Source organism: Anabrus simplex, chromosome 12, assembly GCF_040414725.1.
Source record: "Anabrus simplex isolate iqAnaSimp1 chromosome 12, ASM4041472v1, whole genome shotgun sequence".
Lineage (NCBI taxonomy): Eukaryota > Metazoa > Arthropoda > Insecta > Orthoptera > Tettigoniidae > Anabrus > Anabrus simplex.
The window spans coordinates 31,740,890-31,767,302 of record NC_090276.1 but is presented as its reverse complement, the minus strand read 5'-3'; the positions used below and the strand labels follow the sequence as shown (position 1 = coordinate 31,767,302).

Genomic DNA, 26,413 nt, shown 5'->3' with positions numbered 1-26,413 from the left:
ACTGGTAAGAAACACGCAGTAGTAATTACATTAAATCCACCCGCAACTCCACAGGTGTGCGAAAAGCTGTAGTAGAAGAAGAAGAAGAATGTTCTGACATTTTGTTAATTGGAAAACGTTTTGAATTTTCTAATATTAACAAAACTAACCAACTGCATGTATTCGACAGTTCATGATTCGGCGGTATGAGCTTTGTGTGAAGGAGAATGGGGATCTGTTTGAACCTCCAGAGTACTGAAGTGTCACTGTACTTTAGAGGAAAAGTAAATGAGTGTGTATTGTAGTAAAGCTGTTAATTTTATCCTTACTAACCATGTCTCGCAGGGAAAAATGGCATTATAAAATATGATTTATTTTCATCAGTTATACAACCCCTCTCTTCTTTTAGTCCTCTTATTCATGTGGTCTCTGTAAACGTTCCCTTTGGCGTAGAACTCGAAGATCTTTTGCTACCATGCGTTTCCCTTCATCCCCACCTGTTATATCTGCTCCCTTCAAAAAGTTGCAGGTCCTCCTTGTTGGGTCTTCTCGGATGTTTCCTCTCTCTTCACCAGTCGAGCCCATAGCGGAGATTCTAGTTCTTCCCAGCTGTTCAACTGATTCTTCCGCATCGTCTCTTAATACTCTAATTCTCTGTAGGTGCTTTTTAAGATGGCAGTGTCCAGTCAGCAGTCCCACTACCCATCTTATATTTTCTCTGCTGAGTTCCAGCAGGTCCTTAGTATGCTTCTTGTTTGGGCTCTGTGTTCGTTCTTTTGTAGGCCTGTATCCTGGAGCATTTTTCCAGTTTTCCATTTGTTTCTTTTGTACCCACTTTCCCATGAAGAGGCGGACTTGTCTATTAGAGATCCCTCATACTGGTTTTGGGCTCACGAAAGGTGTTTCTGACCCTTTTCTTGCCAGTTTATCTGCTTTTTCATTACCTTCTATATCTGCATACCCAGGTACCCATATTATTTTAACAACATTTTACTCAGAGCTTCAGGAGAAGTGTATGACAAAATAATTTTTTTTTCAATTTGCTTTACGTCGCACCGACACAGATGGGTCTTATGGCGACGATGGGACAGGAAAGGCCTAGGAATGGGAAGGAGGCGCCCGTGGACTTAATTAAGGTACAGCCCCAGCGTTTGCCTGGTGTGAAAATGGGAAAACACGGAAAACCATATTCAGAGCTGCCGACAGTGTGGTTGAAACCTACCATCTCCCCCATGCACAAAACAGTTTTGTATGTAACCCGGAGAGCTACAAGTTTATTTACAGTTTTTGCTCAAGGCATGTAGTGATGGCTATCACTTTCGATTAAAAATTGTAGTGTGTCTGCCCAGGCTCATATGGATCGATCTCTCAGGCCTTCCCCCGTTCATCCCTCCTCCTGTTCCCTTCTCAGTCCTTGAGCCATCTGTCCACCACACTATATCTTTCCTATCAATTTTCCATCTGTTAATGTCCCAGTCTTCCTTTTTAGTTATCTGGATCTCAAATGATTTCTCAGGGTATACTTTGGAATCGTATGAACATCTGGCATGTGTAAAACTTCCCCTGTTATTACTCTGTTAATTTTAGAGTGACCAAGACTGGGCCTTTGAGCCTTCCAGATTCAATTTGCTCCAATCGATACAACCCCTCTAAGTCTGTCAGTAATTTTCATAGAGTCTGTATATGACAAACTATCCTCCAAAAACATATATACTGTGACTCCGTTTTGTAATCTGTTCGATTGGTCTTTCTCTGCCTAACTCCATTCAACTCTTACACATCATTACAGAGGAGCAGAGGAGGAAGAGTGAGTTCATGACTGAAAATAACCCTTATTGCTATGTAACCGGCTTGATGAGGGCTGAATTCCAACTTCACTTCTCTCAAACTGGAGGACAGCAGCGAGCGGAGAGAGAGACTAACAACAGCCTATCGATTTAGCAGTGCGGGCTAATGACAATAGCTAGCAAGCAGCATAGCGTAGTCCACCAGTGATGGAGTTAGACCATGGTAAGTTCATTATCAGTTAATAGTGACCTAGATGAGAATTCTCTGCTCGTCTCACTCAACTGAGTTCTGAACACCATTATTCTCACACTACGCGAGTGTCTGGATAATGATATCATAACACGAGGTCTAATTGAACTCTCGACTCGGCCAGTTAATTCACTGTATGGAAATAAGAGAGTGTTACGGATTACACAGTAATCCCTCACACTGTTTTGATTTCTGAAGGTAAATCTTATTGAAGTTACATTAAGAGGGTACCCTACAATTTGAAACATATAAACATAAAAAGCAAATTAATATTTATTTCAATTATCGAGAAAAATTCATAATCGTTTTGCAATTAGATGTGAATAGAACGTGTTGATGACGTAGCTTGTGAACTTGCATTCGTAATATGATAGGTTGTAAACCCACCGTCGTCATCCATGGAGGAGTTTATCCATTTTCACGACAGGCTCTTACAAAAAAAAAAATCATTCCTTCCCTGAAGGGGACGGCGAGCCTCCTAGACGGTAACGCCGTCTCTCAGGCCGGGAGATTAGTTACGGTGAAGGAGATGCTCGGAGAAGGTGAGAGGGTTGGCGGCCGTGGTCTGTACTGGAAACTGTTTCTGCATTCGACTTGATGCAGGAAAATGGAAATCCACGGAAAACCATTTCAGGACAGCCAACGGTGGGGACCCATCCTTCTCTCAAGTCGAACATATTCTGAGGCTGTACATTAATTCACGCCATAGTTGCTAGAGTACTGTCCTTGGTTCCAGAAAAATCATCGATGTGAAGGTGCGAAGTTAAATAATTACTTCCTTGTAAATTAATGTTTATTCAAATAAATAAATAAATAAATAAATAAATAAATAAATAAATAAATAAATAAATAAATGGAAAACCTCACCCATTTTTCCAGTCATTTGAGCGGGTGAGAAGTGGATGAATGAAGCCCCAATCCAATGGCGAGGATAGGAACTGCACCGGCTGCCGAAGCCCTTCGAACTCCTCTCCGGCAATGATTTATGACTGACAGGTGAATGGCAATGATATTAGAGAGTGCTGCTGGAATGTAAGATGGCATAGAAATCCGGAGTACCCGCAGAAAAACCTGTCCCACCTCACTTTGCCCAACACAAATCTCACATGGAGTGCCCGGGATTTGAACCACGGAGCCCAGAGTTGAGACGCAGGCGCGCAGCCACCTGAGCCACGGAGGCTCACATAAGTAACTGAATAAATAAATTAATAAAAATAAATATATAATTGAGTTATACTACTACTATTCTTCTTCCAAGCCCGGCTCCAGCGCTAAATGGTTATCGTGCTGGCCTTTGGTCATAGGGGTCCCGTGTTAGATTCCCGGCAGGGATGGGAATTTTAGCCATCATTGGTTAATTTCGCTGGCACGGGGGCTGGGTGTATGTGTCGTCTTCATCATCATTTCATCCTCATCACAACGCGCAGGTCGCCTACGGGAGTCAAATGAGAAAAGACCTATACCTGGCAAGCCGAACATGTCCGCGGACACTCCCGGCACCAAAAGCCATATGCCATTTCATTTTTTCTTCTTCCAAGTCATGGAAGTTCTTACGGTGACAGCATGGGATTCGGCAGGAAAGGACGCGACCGAGGCCTACGGTACATCCCCAGTCTGAGTAAGAATTTCCAGTAGTTGCACAAGTTGTGTCTAAAACGTACGGGGAACGGACCGATGGCAACGTGTGATAACAATCCGTGTATGCGCATGTAAATAGAGAGACATCTCGAGAAGCACCGCGTAGTGTTGAACACACAGGGCTGAAGCAGGTTAGTCTGGTACGGCCAGTCGAACGTAGTGCGTGTGTAGACTCGTGTCATACTGCAATGGAGCATGGCATAAACATCAAGTTTTGTTACAAGTTGAGAAAACTACGCTGAAAATGCATACGATGCTGGTGAAAGTGAAAGTGTGTTTGCGAATCACCAGGCCAAACAGGAACATCAGAGGATAATGTTGAGTATACTTGCTTGTATGTTGAAAGTCCCAAGAAATCTATTGCGCGGTGGAGTTTGCAATTAGAAATATCTAAGACTACTGTCGAAAATGTTCTACATAAACGTTTACGTGCCTTAGTGCATCTCAGAAACTTTTCACCAGCATAAGAGGTAATAAACTGATTATCGATTCGATGTCCGCCATGTAATTAATGGGGCACGTACAGAAAATTATTAAGCTATGCAAAATATCCACAGGCAAGCAACTCAATGTTGAAAACATACTAAGGATATGAGCTACGAATTTCAGGTAAATAAAATAGAATAGAGTATTTGAATATATTTTTATTCATTGCTAAAGAATACAATCATTTTTAATCATCGTTATCCAGTCGATTAGATTAGCAGTTTGCCTTTTCCTGCCACTACGAGCGCTATTGTCATTCAATGCAATGTTTCACTGAAGCATCACTACGAGAACTAACGTGAGTCAATGATGAGTTTCACTTAAGCCCTTATAATTACATTCGGTATAGACATTTTTCAAAATACCAAAAAATATCTGAGGTTATTTAATCAAGCAACAAGCAAGAAAAAGAACGAGTAAACAAACAAGCGATTCTTGGCTGTTTTTCCGGAACTACACTTAGGCCGGAAGTGATTTTCGAAATCTGTTTTTCTTGTTTGATGCAGATATCCAATAATCACAATTTGAAACCACTCCGGACACTTTATCCCTTCAACTTTGTCTACTAAGAAATTTTACCAACATTAAAACTCCCATCTTTTCTCTTCGGTTTGAGGCCATAATCGTCTCAATAAGTTTATTATAATTGAAGCATAAATTTCTCAAAATATGGGTGTTCTTTCTCGGTGACCCTGTACGGGACAGTTTTCTTTTTTGTTTTGCTAGTTGCTCAATGTCGCACCGACATAGATAGGCATTATGGCGACGATGGGACAGGAAAGGCCTAGATATGGAAAGGAATCGCCGTGGCCTTAATTAAGGTACAGCCCCAGCATTTGTCTGGTGTGAAAATGGGAAACCATGGAAAACCATTTTCAGGGCTGCCGACAGAGGAGCTCGAACCCACTATCTCTCGGATGCGAGCTCACAGCTGCGCGCTCCTAACCGCACAGCCAACTCGCCCGGTGGAGAGATGTCTAATGACAGAACAGTGAAGAGGATACAGGAGGGAAGACTAAAAAGGAGACTTCTAGGAAGACCCAGAAGATTTTGGCATCAAAAACTGATAAAAAATCCGGCAGCTGGTAGAGTAACTAGTGCTTACTCAAACAGGATATTGCGGCGTACAGTGTGTGTAGCCTGAAGCTACTCTAATAGATCATGCCAAGAAACCGAATGTAAGGCAATTGCATGCATCATGCAAATGCACCTCCTACCAGGCAAACTGAGACACTACTGCATAGTAGTCAGACCGACATGCCTTTACGCTGCTAAAACACTATTTTTGGGTCCTGAGAAAGTGTCCGAGGGTTTTGTCTTTACTTATGTGAGAGTCTAAAAGATCACCTCAGTTATGCAAAACGAAGGTTAACATTTTATGGTCACGTGAAGAGAATGAACCCGGAGAGATCGGCGCACACATTGCTCACTTTATAGGAAAATGGGCATCTCATCTCCGCTGGCTGAAAGAGTTGCACAAAGGCATGCGAGTAAATGATATAAGACTTGACGACGGCATGGAGAGGACCATGTTTAGGAGGAAAGTTGCGGAGTTGAAGGATGATCCAGAGAAAGAACTTGCTAAACCGTGGAATATCTCAGCTAAGAATGGCTGAAAAGGAGTGTGAGATTCAGAAACCTTTGTTTACAATGTAAACAAAACGGTGAAAACCTAAGGTAGAGAGGCAAGTGGGTTGTGTAACCATAGTCCACAGTTGGCTGTCTCGATGTAAATACGAAATAAAATAAGGTGCGTCTTACAGAAACTAGCTAGTCTGTACTACTAAATTATTGATCCATCCATGCAAAAGCTTCGTATGAAAAAGCACAATGCATTTTGCAACGAAGTCATTCAGTAAGAATTGCATAATTGCTACACATGCAAAAATAAATACAATCCAAACACCATGCAGTAGTTATTTAAACAATATGAATCTTCACTTACCACAACTTTCAGCAGCCTGCGAGCAATGCGAGAAGAAGAGTAAAACTAAGCATCACCCACGAGCAAAGCGGGGAACTTTGTCCATTATCTGGAACATCAAAACAAAATACTAAGTTCACTTAATACTCTCCAGCCGTAGTTCTGGATCTCCAGACTCTGGAAAGAGTATTCCATTACTTTGTTACATGCATTTACATAGTTATTCTTACAGTTTATTAATATACAAAACACGAAACTTAAGGGAAGTATACATGGCCTCTTTTTTGAATATTTCAATTTTTGATGTAGGAAAATCATTTGTAATTTGCTGATAAATTTGGTGTGCTATTTATTAAATTTTGTTGAATGAAAGTACATTTAATTTAATTTTAATTAGCTGCATGGTGCATTTTTAGGATTTCATATACCATTGGTCAGTTAAAAATTAATATCTCAAAAACATTAAGGTCTACAAAGGTATGATTTTATTTAAATTCAAATGGACGCCTTGCTGCATAAGTTGGTAGGATTGCCATAGAAGTTGTGACTTTTGTTTTATGTTTTGCCATTGTTTCATTCTTTGCGCTGTTGAGCTAGTGTGTTTTTGATGTTGTATCTTAAGTTATCCTTTTTAGACAAATAACCCGTTTTACCAGGAACTATAAAAGATAGACTATTTTTCACAGTTCTTTTGTTAATACCCTCCTGATACTACACCTCTAGAAAAGTAGAAAATAGTTTGTATGTTTGCTATCATTTTGTCGTTTTGCTCATTGTTGAGCGTCGTGAGTTCACAACTCTGTCCTTTCTGTGTTGCAGACTTGACGAGATACAATGCTGGTATGCTGCGAACAGCTCTTATATTATAATGCTGGGGGGTGCATCCTGACAGACTAAATAATTATAGTTCCGTTACGGATGGGAAATAAAAACAGGTCGCTACAAATTTTAACAAACAAAGTCCCGACAAATTCCAAGCATTCCAAATATTTGACTCTGTATTCATTTATTCTTATTTATTTCATCGCAATTTCAATAGTTGCCTGAAATTAAGAGATGTATTTTGTTTCTAAATGTCAGTACCCTTCTGCACCTGGGGGGAGGGCTCTTTCGTCTTAACGCTTCCCCTCAGTGGACATTTCCTACATTTAGGGCACCAATTAAAAATAATTTTGCTGTTTTCCCGAAGCGATACACTCCTTACTTAATCATTTGATAATTGTAAGGAATTCTATCTTTCTTTAAATACTGTATGACTACTTTTGGCTCTGAACCTGAACCTGGGTCCCTGCAGACTCTCACCAGATGTTCCTCCATCCAACAAACAATTTCTCAGTCATACTTCTCTCTTTGACCTTTACTTATTGCTCATTCTTATAGATCTCCATTAAACATCAGATCGTAACTCTTACATTTCTACTTGTAAGTCTCTTTGTTTATTCTCAACTTTTCGTTAATTTCTCAAAATGTTATTAATATTTTGTATGGTCTTACATTCTGACATGATCATCTGTTTCCTAATATCTTACATTCTTAGTATTCTTATTTTAGACAGTGCATTATATTATTAGGGAGTATATCTTCATCCCAATAATCTCCCAATCCTGTTCTGTCTGGCATCCTTTTCAATTTGTGATCACTTGTTCTTCAACACTATTCAAACATTTCGTGATAGGTTTGCAACATTTCACTTAGATAAACAGGTTTTTGGAAATCGTAGTAATTAAGGAATTTATTCTACTTCTATCAACCTTTCACACATAAACAATTGTGGAGAAATAATTAGTCTAATATGAGTGAAATGAAACAAAAATACGCGTTGATGTAAAAGAACATCATATCCAATATCCTATTTAACTATGAGAGATGTATTTTCAAAACGGTTTACGACTTAGCATTGACCTTAAAAGTTATGGAATACGCTAAATTACTTGCTGATAGGGCACTACATACCGGTAATTTGTGTAAAATATTTCTGTAATATTTTGTTTGAAAATACAATGAAATAAATATTTTCCTTAAATTTTCATCAAAATATCAGAGTAAATTTATTGTTCGAAAAATACGGTACATCATTTTAAGCATATTTCTCCGGCACCTTCGCTGCGTGGTCAGACTATAGGTCTCTGAATCAGAGGCCCTCGGATTGGAATTCCTGGTCAGGCCGTGGTTTTTAACTACGTATGGTTAATTCTTATGTTTCAGGGACTGGGTGTTCGAGTTCGCCACAATATATTTATCATCACGTAAATACAACACATCCTTCTAGTAACGACCACAGTAATATTCAATGGTGAATACAACCTTGCGCATTTTGACATTCGGAAGGACATCCGGTAGTAAAACTGGCCTAATTTCACAAATAATGCCGCCCCACTAAATTGTGGAAAAGGCAGGAAAGAATATATATATGTGCGTGCACGATGGGATAGGAAAGGGCTAGGAGTGGGAAGGAAACGAACGTGGCATGAATTAATGTTCAACCCCAGCATTTGCCTGGTGTGAAAATGGGAAACCACGGGAAACCATCTTCAGCGCTGCCGACAGTGAGTTTCGAACCCATTATCTCCCAAATGCAAGCTCACAGCTTTTCGGCCCTTACCGCACGGCCATCTCGCTCGGTAAAGTAAGTTCTAGGAAACATTTTGTAAGTATGTGGGGGCACGCTCTTTTTTCTAGAATTGATATTTTTTGCAGCCAGATTGTTGTATAAGAAATAATACTATAGAAACCGCATTGAAATAATGAACCAAACCCAAACCAAACCCCGCGGTACTTAACGCCCTTGAAAGGGCCTTGGCCTGCCCAGCGAACGCTGCTCAGCCCGAAGGCCTGCATATTACGAGGGGTCGTGTGGTCAGCGCGACGCATCCTCTCGGCCGTTATTCTCGGCTTTCGAGACCAGGGTCACCATCTCACCGTCAGATAGCTCCTCAATTCTAATTACGTAGGCTGAGTGGACCTCGAACCAACTCTCAGGTCGGGAGGAAAATCCCTAACCAGGTCGGGAATCGAACCCAGGGCCTCCGGGGGGAGAGGCAGGCACTCTACACCTACACCACCTGAAATAATGAACAGAGGGATAAAATAAATTTCCACCCCTCTATTTTACAACCCGAGTTTTTCAAAGTGAAGTATATGACATAAAATATCCATGGAGTAAAAACCGTTCAGCGTCATATATCTACGTTATATGATAAGGGATTTGAACTCGCTTTTTTACACTTTACCCCTTGCTCCCTGCGGCGTCGGCGTCAGCAGCAGTAACGGGCTCTGCGCTCTACAATCCGATAACCCGGTAATCGAGAGAAATCGATAGTCAAGTCTCTAAGCGATTAGTGGCAACACGCGACGCGACAATGTAACAGCCATAAACGTTTGGCGTAGCCCACAAGTTGCGGAAACTGCTGTCGATAGATGTGGTTACTAAGCAACGTGTCATTGAACACACCCCCAACCACCTTCTTCGAATCTCTTATCTTAATAGATACTCTTCCCCAAACATTGCTCAAATTTATGTCCAATTATCTCACACAGAAGGATAGAACAGTATGTGTAACATTCTTTACACTATTGAAATAAATGTGGGATCTATACTGAGACAAACATGGCATTAATCCAGTAAATCCTCTGGTCACCTACAGGTTAAACCATTTGTTGTCTCTATAAATTGTTTACCATTCTTAGGTTGGCATCAATAAAACGTTCGTTAAAGATTTTCCAGTCCGCCTCTGTGGTGTAGTGGTTAGCGTGATTAGCTGCCACCCCCGGAGGTCCGGGTTCGATTCCAGGCTCTGCCACGAAAATTTGAAAAGTGGTACGAGGGCTGGAACGGGGTTCACTCAGCTTCGTGAGGTCAACTGAGTAGAGGTGGGTTCGATTCCCACCTCAGCCATCCTCAAAGTGGTTTTCCATGGTTTCCCACTTCTCCTCCAGGCGAATGCCGGGATGATACCTAACTTAAGGCTACGGCCGCTTCCTTCCCTCTTCCTTGCCTATCGCTTCCAATCTTCCCATCCCTCCACAAGGCCCCTGTTCAGCATAGCAGGTGAGGCCGCCTGGGCGAGGTACTGGTCATTCTCCCCAGTTGTATCCCCCGACCAAGAGCCTGAAGCTCCAGGACACTGCCCTTGAGGCGGTAGAGGTGGGATCCCTCGCTGAGTCCGAGGAAGAAAGCCGAACCTGGAGGGTAATCAGATGATGATGATGATGATGATGATGATGAAAGATTTTCCATTGTTGCAGGAACACGAAATACGATGATGCCTGTTGTTTAAGGGGCCTAACATCTAGGTCATCGGCTCCTAAAGGTACGAAATCTAATGACAATTTAATAAAATTCCATAAGTCATCCACTGGCCATCCCCGTGGTGTAGGGGTAGCGTGCTTGCGTCTTACCCGGAGGTCCAGGATTCGATTACCGTCCAGATCAGGGATTGTTTCCTGCACCTGAGGGCTGGTTCCAGGTCCACTCAGCCTACGTGATTAGAATTGAGGAGCTATCTGACTGTATGATAGCGGCCCCGGCCCAAAAGCCCAGAAAAATGGCCGAGAGGATTCGTCGTGCTGACCACACGACACCTCGTAATATGCAGGCCTTCGGGCTGAGCAGCGATCACTTGCTAGGCAAAGGCCCTTCAAAGGCTGTAGTGTCATGAGTTTAGTTTGGTTGGGTTTTATAATTCATCCATTGACCAGAATTCAAAAACTTAATGATGGAGAATGAACCGGTGAATATGAATTTAAAATTATCAAGGGATACAACTCAAAATACTGCAAGTTGAAAAATTCCAAAATCAATCCACTGACTAGAATTCAAAACGCAGACGACGAACAATGATTATGAATTTAAAACAATCATTGGAGGTATTTACTAACCAAGCTCTGCTTCCAAAGCAAAATCCAAAATCGATGATGCTTGTTGTCTAAAGGGGTCCAAAATCCTGGCCAAGGGCCCCTCATAACGTTACTTATCGTTAGTTAAGTAGAACCTTGGTATTTCTCATGTAGTGGTACTAATCACAAGTAACGAAGACGTATGGGAACGCGAAATAATTTCCATTTTTTTGATATTTCGAAATGAATGAAGGAAGCATTGTTGCCGGTGATAATTTCAAGTGAACTATTTCAATTTGTGAGGTAATTACTAATGGAAAAGTTAAGGGTATATATTTTATACGTCTAATATTTGAGATTTTAAAAAATAACTGAAAAATCATGTCAGCGCTCAGTAATATGAGATAATGTCACCATCAGCTGACTCTAGGTGCTGTGGAAAGTGAGATTGAATCAAGGTGCAGTAAAGCCAATGCAGTGAGCTCGCAGTTGCGATCAACAATATTCTGTAAGAAGGAAGTCAGCTCCCGGACGAGACTATGTGAACGACGGTCTGTTTTCAGACCAATATTGTTTTATGGGAGAGAAAGCTGCGAGAACTCAAGTTACCTTATTCATGGGTTAGAAGTAACAAATATGAAAGTAGCGAGAATAATTGCTGGTACAAGAAGGTGGGAACAATGGCCAGAGGGTACACGGAATGAGCAGATACAGGCTATGTTACGAATGATTCGATAGATGAACCTGTAAACATAAACAGGCTTCGGTGGTGGGGCCATGTGAGGTGAATTGAGTAGGACAGGTTACTTATGAGAATAACGGACTCTTGTTATGGAGGGCGGGCCGATGACCTTCGATGTTAGGCCCCTTAAAACAACAAGCATCATCATCATCATCATCATCATCGCCGTTATGGAGGGTAAGAGAAGTAGAGGGAGACCAGGACGACGATGGTTAGACTCAGTTTCTAACGATTTAAATATAAGAGGGATAGAACTAAATGAGGCCATAGAACAAGTTGCAAATAGAACAACCATTCTCAAACTGCGAACGATATTTCAAGTGATCTTCAATAATAATAATAATAATAATAATAATAATAATAATAATAATAATAATAAGTAGACGAAGGAGAAGAAGAAGTTGTACCTGTCTGAAGAGTGAAATTTTATTGTACACACAAAATTCATAGATCATTTTAAAAAAATTGGCCAACGGTCGTAGCCCTGCTGAAACACCGGACCTCGTGAGATCCTTGAAGTTAAGCAACATTGAGCGTGCTCAATATTTGCATGGGTTGCCACTTGCTGTTGGTGGTTGGGTAAGGGAATGGAGGAGGGGAATGGAGGAGCGGAAAGGAACTGGTCACCCTACCGTCGTAAACTCCGGCTCAGGCACACCTCTGCGGAGGTTCGGACCTGCTTTTGGGCAGAATCCACACTTACCTTTATACTAAATTTGGGGAGTATGTATCCGCAGTTGTATAACTTATATACAATATATGTAACTCTTAACTTGGCTGATAGATAGTACGAGTTGGCAGCGGAGAAAGAAGACGTACTACAAGGCACTGTAAGTGTAAGTGTAAGAGTTGCTATGATCTACACTCAGACCATATTTACTGGCTCTGGTTGAGAAAATCTCGTGGATCAGAAATCCTTTCTTTGAAACTAAATAGCCCTCCCTTGAGGAAAATGAACTAGCCTAATGATCTTGGCAGAGATAAATTAAAAAATAAATTGAAGTATGATGTGGGTGGAGAGTCAGATGGAGTGGCATATTTACCTCCAGGAAGTTCCATCAACATATCACAACTCCTTGTCTCTGATCGACTTTTGAATCCATGACATCCCCTATACAATTTCTAGACAAGAAATACTGCGTTTATTGCCTTTCATTACAACATACCTGTGTGAGTGAATATTTTATTCTCTCACACAAATGAAAACGAAGCACAGAAACAGAGGCAATGTAGAGGCTGATTTTCAGTTCGAGTGACTATGCTTGTAAAACACTTGGTCTTTGGAAAATAGAAACATCCCTTCTCTTGAATCAACAACCGCAACAAGTTGCTATAATAGCCTCTGTGTAAAAAGGAAAGGGTGATATACAGAAAGCTGAAAATTACAGCCCAGTCAGTTTGACGTGCATTTCAAGTAAGCTTTCGGAAAGCATTCTTCCTGATTATATTAGACATGTTTCCGAAATTAATAACTCGTTTGATAGAAGCCAGTTTGGGTTTTAGGAAAGGTTATTCCACTCAAGCTCATCTTGTAGGATTCCAGCACGGAATAGCAGATACCCGGATTCAGGAGGTCAAATGGACTGTATCGCGATTGACCTATCTAAGGCATTTGATAGGGTAGATCATGGGAGACTACTGGCAAAAGTGAGTGCAATCGGACTTGACAAAAAGAGTGACTGAATGGGTAGCTGTGTTTCTAGAAAATCTAACTCAGAGAATTAGAGTAGGCGAAGATTTAACTGTCCCTGTAGAAATTAAGAGGGGAATTCCTCAAGGCAGTATTATTGGTCCTTTATGTTTTCTTATATATATCAATGATATGTGTAAAGAAGTGAAATCAGAGATAAGGTTTTTTTGCAGATGATATTATTCTGTACAGAGTAATAAATAAGTTACAAGATTGTAAGCAGCTGCAAAATTATCTCAATATTGTTGTGAGATGGACAGTAGGCAATGGTATGATGAAAAACGGGGTTAAAAGTCAGGTTGCGAGTTTCACAAATAGGAAAAGTCCTCTCGGTTTTAATTATTGCGTTGATGGAGTGAAAGTTCCTTTTGGGGATCATTGTAAATACCTAGGTCTTAAAATAAAAGAAATATCTTTATTGGGGTAATCACATAAATATTATTGTAAATAAAGGATACAGATCTCTGCACATGGTTATGAGGGTATTTAGGACTTGTAGTAAGGATGTAAAGGAGAGGGCACATAAATCTCTGGTAAGACCCCAACTAGAGTATGGTTCCAGTGTATGGGACTCTCACCACGATTACTTGATTCAAGAACTGGAAAAAATCCAAAGAAAAGCAGCTCGGTTTTTTTCTGGGTGATTTCCGACAAAAGAGTACTGTTACAAAAATGTTTCAAAGTTTGAGCTGGGAAGATTTGGGAGTAAGAAGACGAGATGCCCGACTATGTGGTATGTTTCGAGCTGTCAGTGAAGAGTTGACGTGGAGTGACATAGGCAAGAGGATAAGCTTGAGTAGAGGTTTTAAACGTAGGAAAGATCACAATATGAACATAAATTTGGAATTCAAGAGGACAAATTGGGGCAAATATTCATTTATTGGAAGAGGAGTTAGGGACTGGAATAACTTACACAGGGAGATGTTCAATAAATGTCCAATTTCTTTACAATCATTTAAGAAAAGGCTAGGAGAACAAAAGATATGGATTTTGCCACCTGGGCGACTGCCCTTGATTGATTGATTGATTGATTGATTGATTGATTGATTGATTGATTGATTGATTGATTGATTGATTGATTGATTGATTGATTGATTGATTGATTGATTGATTGATTGATTGATTGATTGATTGATTGATTGATTGATTGATTGATTGATTGATTGATTGATTGATTGATTGATTGATTGATTGATTGATTGATTGATTGATTGATTGATTGATTGATTGATTGATTGATTGATTGATTGATTGATTGATTGATTGATTGATTGATTGATTGATTGATTGATTGATTGATTGATTGATTGATTGATTGATTGATTGATTGATTGATTGATTGATTGATTGATTGATTGATTGATTGATTGATTGATTGATTGATTGATTGATTGATTGATTGATTGATTGATTGATTGATTGATTGATTGATTGATTGATTGATTGATTGATTGATTGATTGATTGATTGATTGATTGATTGATTGATTGATTGATTGATTGATTGATTGATTGATTGATTGATTGATTGATTGATTGATTGATTGATTGATTGATTGATTGATTGATTGATTGATTGATTGATTGATTGATTGATTGATTGATTGATTGATTGATTGATTGATTGATTGATTGATTGATTGATTGATTGATTGATTGATTGATTGATTGATTGATTGATTGATTGATTGATTGATTGATTGATTGATTGATTGATTGATTGATTGATTGATTGATTGATTGATTGATTGATTGATTGATTGATTGATTGATTGATTGATTGATTGATTGATTGATTGATTGATTGATTGATTGATTGATTGATTGATTGATTGATTGATTGATTGATTGATTGATTGATTGATTGATTGATTGATTGATTGATTGATTGATTGATTGATTGATTTATTTATTTATTTATTTATTTATTTATTTATTTTCAAGTAGGTTTCCGGATTCAGACTGCTGTAATTATTAGCCAATTGTCATATTATTTATAATTCATGTGTATTTATAAGGTATCTTTATGTAAATTAAGTTGAATTAAACATTCAAAGAAAGAAAATATTAGTTCTAAATTATACAAATGGTAAAATTACAAATTTCTGTTTCTCGTTTACTGAATGCAGTGTTTTGTTCTGCGGCTAAGTGATCCTAGAAAGTGCATACAATACGCACAGGGTGCCTCAGAGACAATAAAATTGGGAAACCCTGAAAGAAGCTTTTGTGGCGGTGGTTTGTAAATTCCCAGAGAATAAAAGCTGAAAAGCATAACAGTATATAATGAAGATAAATATATATGTTTATTTCACTAACTGCTTTTCAGAAGTGTATGTTTGTAGCTCGAACGTCATAATAGTGTTTAATGTTTAGATTTATTTACAAAAATATATTCCTTAATTTCAATATTTACTGTATTCTGTATTGTTTATATTCGGGTAGCCTCTAGGTGGCGGAAGAATTTATCGTAAAAAGTACTACTAAACATGAATGAAGCGTGAGACTGCGCTGTACCACGAAGTGTGATGAGGAGGGAAGCGAGTGATGGTTCAAAGGATGACTGATTATTAGACATCGCCTTCTTAGCCAGTAATAGGTTTGAATGCAAAATATTTTATATAGTGTGTCATGCATCCCGTTCTTCCACAGTGTAGTAAGATTAACATAAATTCTAGGAGTTGTAGAGGATGTACCCCTAAAATCTATGCAAATCTTATAGCATTACCGCTGTACAGGTTAGGGTATACTCGTTGCACTCTTCAGTACGTATTCATTTTAACTTGTCAGTATCTATAAATATGGGCTCCAGTGATTACAGAGGTTTTGCTGTGTATAACACCGTATATTACACTAATAATATAAGCCCACCGGACAAAAAATTAGTAGAAGGATGTGACAGAGTGGAGAAAATGGGCAATCGTGTTTGGCCGTGCCCATGGCCATACGGTGCGTGAAGTTGCTGGTGTTGCCAGCGTTTCGCAGCAGACTATTCAACGTGTATACAAGCAGTGGTGTTCTATACGTGGCCACGAAACACGACGTCAGAATTGTGGTCGGATCCTGAGAGGGACCGGAGATGCGTTTCACGGCTTGTGAATCAAAATCGCTTCCAAACTCTGACAGGAATTGCTGCAGTTAGTGAATGAAGGTCCATCCCAACCTTTTAGAAAGGGAACACTGCGATGGGAACTGCTTGCAAAGAACATTTGGTGTCGGTCACTTCGCAAGAGGCCATTGCTCACACAGGCACATACGCTGCGCGTTTTCAATGAGCTAGAAATCATCGAACATGGACAGTAGTTGACTGGCGGAACGTAATGTGGTCTGACGAATCACGTTCTTACCTGTAGTCCAATGCCCACGTTGGTGAGTGCACCGAAGTCCAAATGAAGCATTCCATCCCTGATGTGTGGAAGATGAGGTGGTCAGCTTCAAGTAGGAGGTGTGTCAGTGATATTTTGGGGGTGTTTTTCAAATCATGGATTGGGCCCGCTCAATGAGGTGACCACTAACATGAACCAGCATGTTTATCTAAACTGCTGACTTTCAGTCAACATCAGCATGATGAGTATGCTATTGATATCCCGAATTTTCAAGATGATAAGAGTGACGTTCATCGGTTTGGACGCATATGTGACTGGTTTTATGAACACTCCCATACCCTGTTACATCTCGATTGGCCTCCAAAGTCACCTGACTTGAATCCCACTGAAAATTTGTTAGACATGTAGGAACAGCGAGTAAAACGCCGACATCAGCATCCCCGTAATTTGGTGGAATTCCAGAATGAAATCCACAGCGAGTGGCTTAACCTGGATAGGACGTACTTGCACAAACATTGTAGACCCTTTTCCTAACCAAATCCAGGTGGTTATCAAGTTCCGAGGCGGACTTACACGGTATTCAATGATGCTTGTAATGATTGCTTCAGGGATAACTAATGTTTTTGTCCGGTGAGCTTACCTTCATCGTTTAACTTTATTCTTAATACTCATTTCGATTTGTGTGTGTTACCAGTTTGATACTTGACACGTGAAGCTTAGAGAAGCGTTGGCCAAACAAGTTGCTTGAAGATGTGAAGAGGGTCAACGTAGCTCAAGAAGACTTTTACATCCTTCTTGATGGATTAGATGTTGCAGGCGTGCGATTTTTGAATATCGCCACAAGGAGTAATAAAATGATTAAGAAGAATAAATAGAAAAATAGGAAGAAAGTCATTGATTAAGGTACTTTCTTATCTTATGAAAACATCACCCGATTAAAATAATTCAGATCCACTCAATAAGGAAGTGATTGAAAGATTGAACTTCTTCAAATAGCCTGGATCACTGCTAACCAATGACAACAATATATACAGGTAATTCAGATATAGTTTTCATCCAAGACAGTAATGATCGAAAATGTTCGTTCTCACCACGTACGTCCACAATTATAGGAGTAGAATTCCTAGGTCCACAAATCACTACCTTGCAATGAAAAATAAATTCAGTGCAAACCATATTTTATATAATAATATGTACGTTTCCATAAAAACAATGAAAGTGAAAATATTTTGTAACAATTTGTATGTTTCCATGCGAACGGACCAGAATATGCAAGAGTTTCTCATCACTAATTACATATGCTTCTGAAACTCACGCAAGTATACCACAATGGGGTCTGATAAAAACCGTGTCAGCATGCAGGATGTTCCAGGAGAATGGTCAATATTCAGTGATATAACACGAGCGATCATTTGAAGCAAAAGAACTTAAGATGAACAAATGACCTATTCCGATTGTACACTGACTGACAGAGCAAATGCAACACCAAGAAGGAGTGGTCAGAACTTTATGCCAATTGCAGGGTAGACTGACGTCACTGAGGTATGCTCATGATGTGAAATGCGCCGCTGTGCTGCGCACGTAGCGAACGATAAATGGGACACGGCGTTGGCGAACGGCCCACTTCGTACCGTGATTTCTCAGCCGACAGTCATTTTAGAACATGTTGTCCTGTGCCACAGGACACGTGTATAGCTAAGAATGCCAGGCCGCCGTCAACGGAGGCATTTCCAGCAGACAGACGACTTTACGAGGGGTATGGTGATCGGGCTGAGAAGGGCAGGTTGGTCGCTTCGTCAAATCGCAGCCGATACCCATAGGGATGTGTCCACGGTGCAGCGCCTGTGGCGAAGATGGTTGGCGCAGGAACATGTGGCACGTGCGAGGGGTCCAGGCGCAGCAGAGTGACGTCAGCACACGAGGATCGGCGCATCCGCCGCCAAGCGGTGGCAGCCCCGCACGCCACGTCAACCGCCATTCTTCAGCATGTGCAAGACACCCTGGCTGTTCCAATATCTACCAGAACAATTTCCCGTCGATTGGTTGAAGGAGGCCTGCACTCCCGGCGTCCGCTCAGAAGACTACCATTGACTCCACAGCATAGACGTGCACGCCTGGCATGGTGCCGGGCTAGAGCGACTTGGATGAGGGAATGGCGGAACGTCGTGTTCTCCGATGAGTCACGCTTCTGTTCTGTCAGTGATAGTCACCGCAGACGAGTGTGGCGTCGGCGTGGAGAAAGGTCAAATCCGGCAGTAACTGTGGAGCGCCCTACCGCTAGACAACGCGGCATCATGGTTTGGGGCGCTATTGCGTATGATTCCACGTCACCTCTAGTGCGTATTCAAGGCACGTTAAATGCCCACCGCTACGTGCAGCATGTGCTGCGGCCGGTGGCACTCCCGTACCTTCAGGGGCTGCCCAATGCTCTGTTTCGGCAGGATAATGCCCGCCCACACACTGCTCGCATCTCCCAACAGGCTCTACGAGGTGTACAGATGCTTCCGTGGCCAGCGTACTCTCCGGATCTCTCACCAATCGAACACGTGTGGGATCTCATTGGACGCCGTTTGCAAACTCTGCCCCAGCCTCGTACGGACGACCAACTGTGGCAAATGGTTGACAGAGAATGGAGAACCATCCCTCAGGACACCATCCGCACTCTTATTGACTCTGTACCTCGACGTGTTTCTGCGTGCATCGCCGCTCGCGGTGGTCCTACATCCTACTGAGTCGATGCCGTGCGCATTGTGTAACCTGCATATCGGTTTGAAATAAACATCAATTATTCATCCGTGCCGTCTGTGTTTTTTCCCCAACTTTCATCCCTTTCGAACCACTCTTCCTTGGTGTTGCATTGTCACTGTCAGTCAGTGTACATTTGTTTTTGGGCTACTGGCGCACATGTATGTGCCGTACGCAACCAAAAACTCTTTAAGATCTTATTCTCCCAATCTATCTCCTTACTTTCAACCTCTTAAAAAAATTATCACTACCATCACCAATCTTTGCTCGGGATGTTTTTCTGCCATATAACCTGCCCGTTGAACGTGCAGTTGTATTGTGAGTGAATTAGTGCGAGGGACTGAGAGAGTATCACAGAAAAGCATCGGTCAACACTGTTTGTACACGCGGTGGCTAAAATGCCTCGCATCTACACAAATGAAGAATATGCAGATATGATATATGTTTACTGATTCTGTGATTGTAGTGCTCCTGCTACAGTCGAGGAATACTTCCGGCGCTTTCCGACGCGTCAAATTACTGATCACCGGGCGAGTTGGCCGTGCGCGTAGAGGCGCGCGGCTGTGAGCTTGCATCCGTGAGATAGTAGGTTCGAATCCCACTATCGGCAGCCCTGAAGATGGTTTTCCGTCGTTTCCCATTTTCACACCAGGCAATTGCCGGGGCTGTACCTTAATTAAGGCCACGGCCGCTTCCTTTCAACTCCTAGCCCTATCCTATCCCATCGTCGCCATAAAACCTATCTGTGTCGGTGCGACGTAAAGCCCCTAGCAAAAAAAAATTACTGATCGTAGAGAGTTTATCAGATTTTTTAACACATTGCGTGAAACTGGTGCTCTTACAAGTTCCCATTTTCCTTCTGAACGTGTAGTTGAAGAACTTGTGTGGATAAAGCAACATTGTTAGAATGGTGCCGCCTAGTCCTATTACTACGAGCACAATATAGTTGTATATTATCTGTCAAAATTTGTACTGTTTCACTCATATCAGCATTTAAGGCTTAATAGCTGAATATTTTTTTTCATCAGATTTCCAGAAAATTTTGGAAGCACAGTGCTGATCCACACATATATCTTGCTACTCTTCAAGAACTTACTACGTATTACATTTACGTATTTGATCTTCGACTTCTTCAATATTTTCGGAACTATCGAGACGCACTCCTAACCCCTAAAATTATACAGCACCTCATGAACTGCACCTGTAAAATACGTATTTGATTCTAGACTTCTACATAACACTGAAATTTCAACACACAGTGCTCCCTAACGTGTTATAGTGCTTCGTATATAGAATCTGCCAGAATTATTTAATCTTCACAGTTTGTTTACCTGTGCATCGTCTTTTATACCTATTTGTGATCGGATGATGATGAACAAGAATACTGGTCGAAACCGGTATCAATTAAAATTAAGTTGGAATGTAAAACTTGCATTTCTTATTTTAATAGTATTGAAAGATTGAACCATCATATATCTTCCTTCAACTTAATAGTGAACACACTTCAATACGGAACACTATGAAATTATTATCGCTTTCGGACTGTGGTAAACCTTAGAATTATATTTTACTTCCTAAGCGCGCCGTATTCCGTCAGTTATACTTGCCCACATACTATCGATGTCTGGCTCTTTGAACTTCATAGCTTGTGCTATATAGGGTGTTTCAAAAATAGGGGCCATAATTTCAGGTATGTATTTGTTACATGTAGACAATCAAAATATTGCATTACAACATGTTTCCGGAAATGCTTCATTTCCGAGTTATGGTGTTCACAACACTGAACTTTACCGGAACGTTTTTCTTCCGCAGGTCATTTTCATTACAGAAGAAGTTCAAAATGTCCACCTTCTGCTCGAATACAGACCTCACATCGATGTCTCATTGATCTGTGAAGACAATCTCAAACTCCAGGAGTATTGCGTATGTCCTCACACGATGCCACAATTCGATTCCGAAGGGTTTCCACATCAGGAACCGGAGACGAATACACCGATGATTCTAAATGGCACCACAAGTAGATAACGAGAGGGTTCAGATCAGGTGAGCGTAAAGTCCAAGCAATCGGGCCACCTGTACCTATCCGTCGATCAGGAAACATTCGATCCAAGTCAATGAGACATCGATGTGTGGTCTGTATTCAAGCAGGAGGTGGGCATTTTGAACATCTTCTGTAATGACAATGACCTGCGAAAGGAAAACGTTCCGGTGAAGTTCAGTGTTGTGAACGCCATAACCCGGAAATGAAGCATTTCCGGACACATGTTGTAATGAACTATTTTGATTGTCTACATATAACAAATACATACCTGAAATTATGCCCCCCATTTTTGAAACACCCTGTATTTCCCAGCGTCTTCAACGTTATTCACAATAGTAAATAAGTATCGAAGGAGAGCTGCTTTATGTCAGGGGTGGTGAGGTGAGGACTTATAAAGGTATCTTTCAGAATGTGGAGGTTTCTTGTACATTGCATGGCCTGGCGTACCATGATTCTTATTGTGTACTAACACATCAAGAAAAGGTAATTTACCTTCATTTTATACTTCCATTGTGAACTTGATCTTTCTGTTAATGGCATTTAGTTGCTCCAAAAATTCATTTATGTTTTCCATCCGTGTGGCCGGACCGAAAATGTGTCATCTACGTAACGACAGAAGGACTTAGATTTCAATGGCGCTGTAGTTAATGTAGCAGACTGAAAGTGTTCCATACAATAATTTGAAGCCACTAGTGACAGAGGTGAACTGATTGCTGCTCCTTCTGTCTGTTCGTAATAATTCCCTTAGTAGTAGATGTAAGTAGATTTTAAATAAGCTGCTGCCAGGTTGGTTAAGTCCTCAGACAGGTGTTGTCATATGTAACCACGCGTTTTATATACCACTTTCTTCTGGCAGCAGTTTATTTAAAATCTGCATGGATCAATATTTAAACTTCACTGGTAAAGATACGAAAAGTAAACAATGATATATTTCACGTCGGGTTTCTCAAAGCACATTGTGGCATTCAAGGATTAGAAGGCAATACGCTTCCAGGAAGATTTCCGTGAATGTAGGGTAAAATGCTCTCTCAAAATATTATTTTCGGAGGAAGTCCAACATTCAGTATTGTTGCAATAAATCAGAAATTTTCAAGATGATGACATTAGAGCATACAAACATGTGAATAGAAAGGCGCATGAGACAGTGATATACTGTATGATGTGAGATTAGAGGAGAAAAAATCAAATTATGACCTAATTGCCTTCTTACCGTATACCAAAAGTATGAAAAATACCGCAATGTACCTACATTCCGCTATGTTTTAACAGCAACCGTCTCTAATTCGTTGAACTCCGCTTCACAGTAATATAAACACGGATATAGAGATTATGAACAATTGAGCACCATACTTTGCGGAATTCTTTCTCAGTGGATGGGGAGGTAGAATGACGCATATAAGCAAAGTCCTTACTGGCGTAGGAGGCGACTAGAAGAGCCCAAGGGACTCCAAACTTGGAAGCGAAGACCTCTTATCTGAGTCCTAGCACTGCTTCCACTTACTTGTACCAAGATTCTCACATCTCTTTATCTTATCCGACCTCTTTTGGTCAACTCATGTTCCTTTCTGATCCCGTTGTGAGAGGAAGTACAACTAGGCAACCATCCTTTCAAAACGATAATCACCACCACCGCTAATCCAGCACAGCACGACTCTGCTAGCTTAGTGGACTGTTCACTGTTACAAATAACGTTAATGTTGATGTTTTATTACCACATAACTCCATGTACGCACCTCTCATATCACTCATACTCTTGAAATACCGGGCGGTACAGCTGCCCCTATTTTTTCCAAACATATGCAACCCACTAGGAATTAAAATATCGCTTAGTCCTATCTTGCAAAACATCTTACAACAATTTTTTGTGCAGTTAGTCCGATATAGACTTCCCCGCACAATGCAAAAACGGTACAAGAGACAGTAAGTGAGGCCCATTTCAAAAACACTGTACTATTTTATGTAGAGTGGAGTCCAATACTCCAGTCCTTTTTACAAAATGTTACTGCAGTGTACAAACCATAGCCACTCCTTTAGCTGTCGGTAGAGAATTTTTTTTTTGCTAGGGGCTTTACGTCGCACCGACACAGATAGGTCTTATGGCGACGATGGGATAGGAAAGGCCTAGGAGTTGGATGGAAGCGGCCATGGCCTTAATTAAGGTACAGCCCCAGCATTTGCCTGGAGTGAAAATGGGAAACCACGGAAAACCATTTTCAGGGCTGCCGATAGTGGGATTCGAACCTACTATCTCCCGGATGCAAGCTCACAGCCGCGCGCCTCTACACGCACGGCCAACTCGCGGTAGAGAATTGCGCACCTGATTGTTCAAGAGGCCATTTACTTTTGACAGAAAATGTTGGCCACGGTATCATAGGAAACGTGATAGAATAGGACCAATTACAGACATGTCAATTCACCGCTATTTCGTATAGTCTCATCACATCGAAATTGATGGAAACGCGTTTTTCACAGTATTATATATACCACGCAAATGTTTTGCAACAGATGTGATAGCTTACACCATGTAATTACTACCGCTACAGCGTTCAATAAAGTCATAAACTGGACCATAAGGTTGTAACACATCAGTAACTTTACGAAGCGAGAACTTTTGCTCTCCTCATTAATACTGAGTCTTAAGAGGTAGACGTTCTAGCAGCACCAACCATCCTGAATAAGCTAGAGGGAGCAGTGTGGGTTCGAAACCTTATTGAGTCATGCCTTTTCTTTTCATTTTTATTTTGTTCTCTTCTAGGCATCCTTTACGAAGACTTAACTTTCCTGAAGTCTTGGATATCGTTCTAAGGACGTTATAAGAAACAGTCATAATAAATATCGCCACGTAATCACCGAATACGGAGAAATTCATTGTGAATACCACCTCGAACATAATACTGGACTCATTTAACCAAGTAATAGGTACATACGTCTGTGGTGTAGTGGTTAGCGTGACACTTCTCCTCCAGGCAAATGCCGGGATGGTACCTAACTTAAGGCCACGACCGCTTCCTTCCCTCTTCCTCATCTATCCCTTTAAACCTTCCCATCCTCTGACAAGGCCACTGTTCAGTTTAGCAGGTGAGGCCGCCTGGGCGAGAACTGGTCATTCTCCCCAGTTGTATACCCCGACCCAAAGTCTCACACTCCAGAACACTGCCCTTGTGGCGTTAGATGTGGGATTCTTCATTGAGTCCGAGGGGAAAACCAAACCTGGAGGGTAAACAGATTAAGAAGAGGAATAGGTATATTCTCTACTCGTAAGGAATGGTCGCAACTATCTGGGCTTAGGAGAGAGAGATGATTCTTTAGCACGCTGTGGTGCTTTCAGCAAGGTAAACCTGTCTGCATATTCGAGTTCAGAACTTGTAACATACAAGATCAGTTTCAAGGCGACAGCGTAGATTATTCCATTAGTACGGAGATACGAGATCTGTTCTTCGTACCTGGAGTGGCTATATGGTACTGATCGCTGCCTGCATGTGATTTTTGCGACGGATTCCGAGTTCGGTTCTAACTACGAGCTTTTATCTTTTTTTATAATCTAAACGCATTCGTAGTTAAGGTTTAACTTCCTTAAAACTCAAAAGTCACTATTCACCTTTACAAAGAAAGCATACATCAGGAAGTAATAAATACATGCGATTTTTAGATGGCAAACGGCTACAACGAATGAAGTGCACTGCACTTATTGTCAGTATTATGACAAACCAATTCAACCAAACAACTGCGTACGTTCGACTCGAAGAATAACTTGGACTTCGTACGTATCACACATGAAACAGCACATAGTAATCTTTACAGAATTTCCACAATTATTTACAATCATTCGGTATTTTATCGTCAACGCTGATTTCGTTGACACGAATAAACGAATTATAGAAAGCATAGTAAGACAAGACATCGCTGTGAGTAGCCACAGTCAATGCTTTTAGGTTAGACTACAATCTACGGGTTGCATAAAACTGAGTGAATAGGGGCAGCTGTACCACTCGGTATGTGAAGTTTTTTTTTCCTCTCTAATTTCACAATATCTGTCACTCACTGGCTCATATGTCTTTCTATTCACAATTAGGTAAGGTTACAGCCGATGTTCCTTCATTTATGATCTCCGTGTCTTTTCGTGTTTGCATTACTATGAAGCTGAGTTGAACCACTCGGAGACGACTACTAATCAAACAACGTCGAGAGTAATTATCATCCGATAAAGTGTAATTTTTGTACTCTGTTGAATACGGAAAGTTTATTATTATTATTATTATTATTATTATTATTATTATTATTATTATTATTGTTACGGAGTTATCCGTGGAAGGCAGAGGTGAAAGAAGTCACTGCGGCCTGGAATGGGTCTAAGTACAAAGCCGAAATATGAATTAAAATTTCAATATAAGGTTATATTTTCAATAGACAACAAGATTTAACAAATTTTCACTAGGTGAAATAACAATGAAAAATAAGGTACAATTATAACTTTACAAACGAAAGCACAAGTTAAGAGGTCTTTACAAATTCTGGCTTCGACCCTCAGTTACACAATCCTTGAGCTACTAGCCCAACATTACCAAGGTACACTCATATATTCAAAGGGCAGAAAACCCCTTCATTCAAGGAGCACTAGCTCCCAACTTTTAACCTCAGTCTCCCAGAGGCACTTTTCAAACACAAGAAAGGGCTGACCCGCTCTCAATTTTTCAAGCCTATTAAAGACAATACCAGACTTTAAAATAACTTGCCATCGAGGCACAACTTACAAGAATTAAACAGGGGCATCTCGTACCCAGCCTACAGGGCCTTAAAAGAAAAAATAATGGGTTACTTAAATGGCCGAAAATATCAAGATGAATGGAGGCGTTGCTTGCACACCTACATGAACTTTATAAAACCTAAGGGGCACTAGGCCGATGATACAGGGGCTATTCCCCAACCAGGGAGGTGACTCGTATAAGAACATTTTAATACATTAGGAGTAGAAA

At 40.8% G+C, this 26,413-nt stretch overlaps 1 protein-coding gene across 1 annotated transcript in view; it reads right to left on the bottom strand.

Moving 5' to 3' along the window:
* Window positions 1-26,413, bottom strand: part of LOC136884547 (uncharacterized) — an 856,985-nt gene that overhangs the window by 25,455 nt on the left and 805,117 nt on the right. The window contains exon 6 of the mRNA XM_067156801.2: window positions 6,086-6,173. Coding sequence (XP_067012902.1) covers window positions 6,094-6,173 — 80 coding nt within the window. The 3' untranslated portion in view covers window positions 6,086-6,093. The remainder of the gene's footprint in view (window positions 1-6,085; window positions 6,174-26,413) is intronic.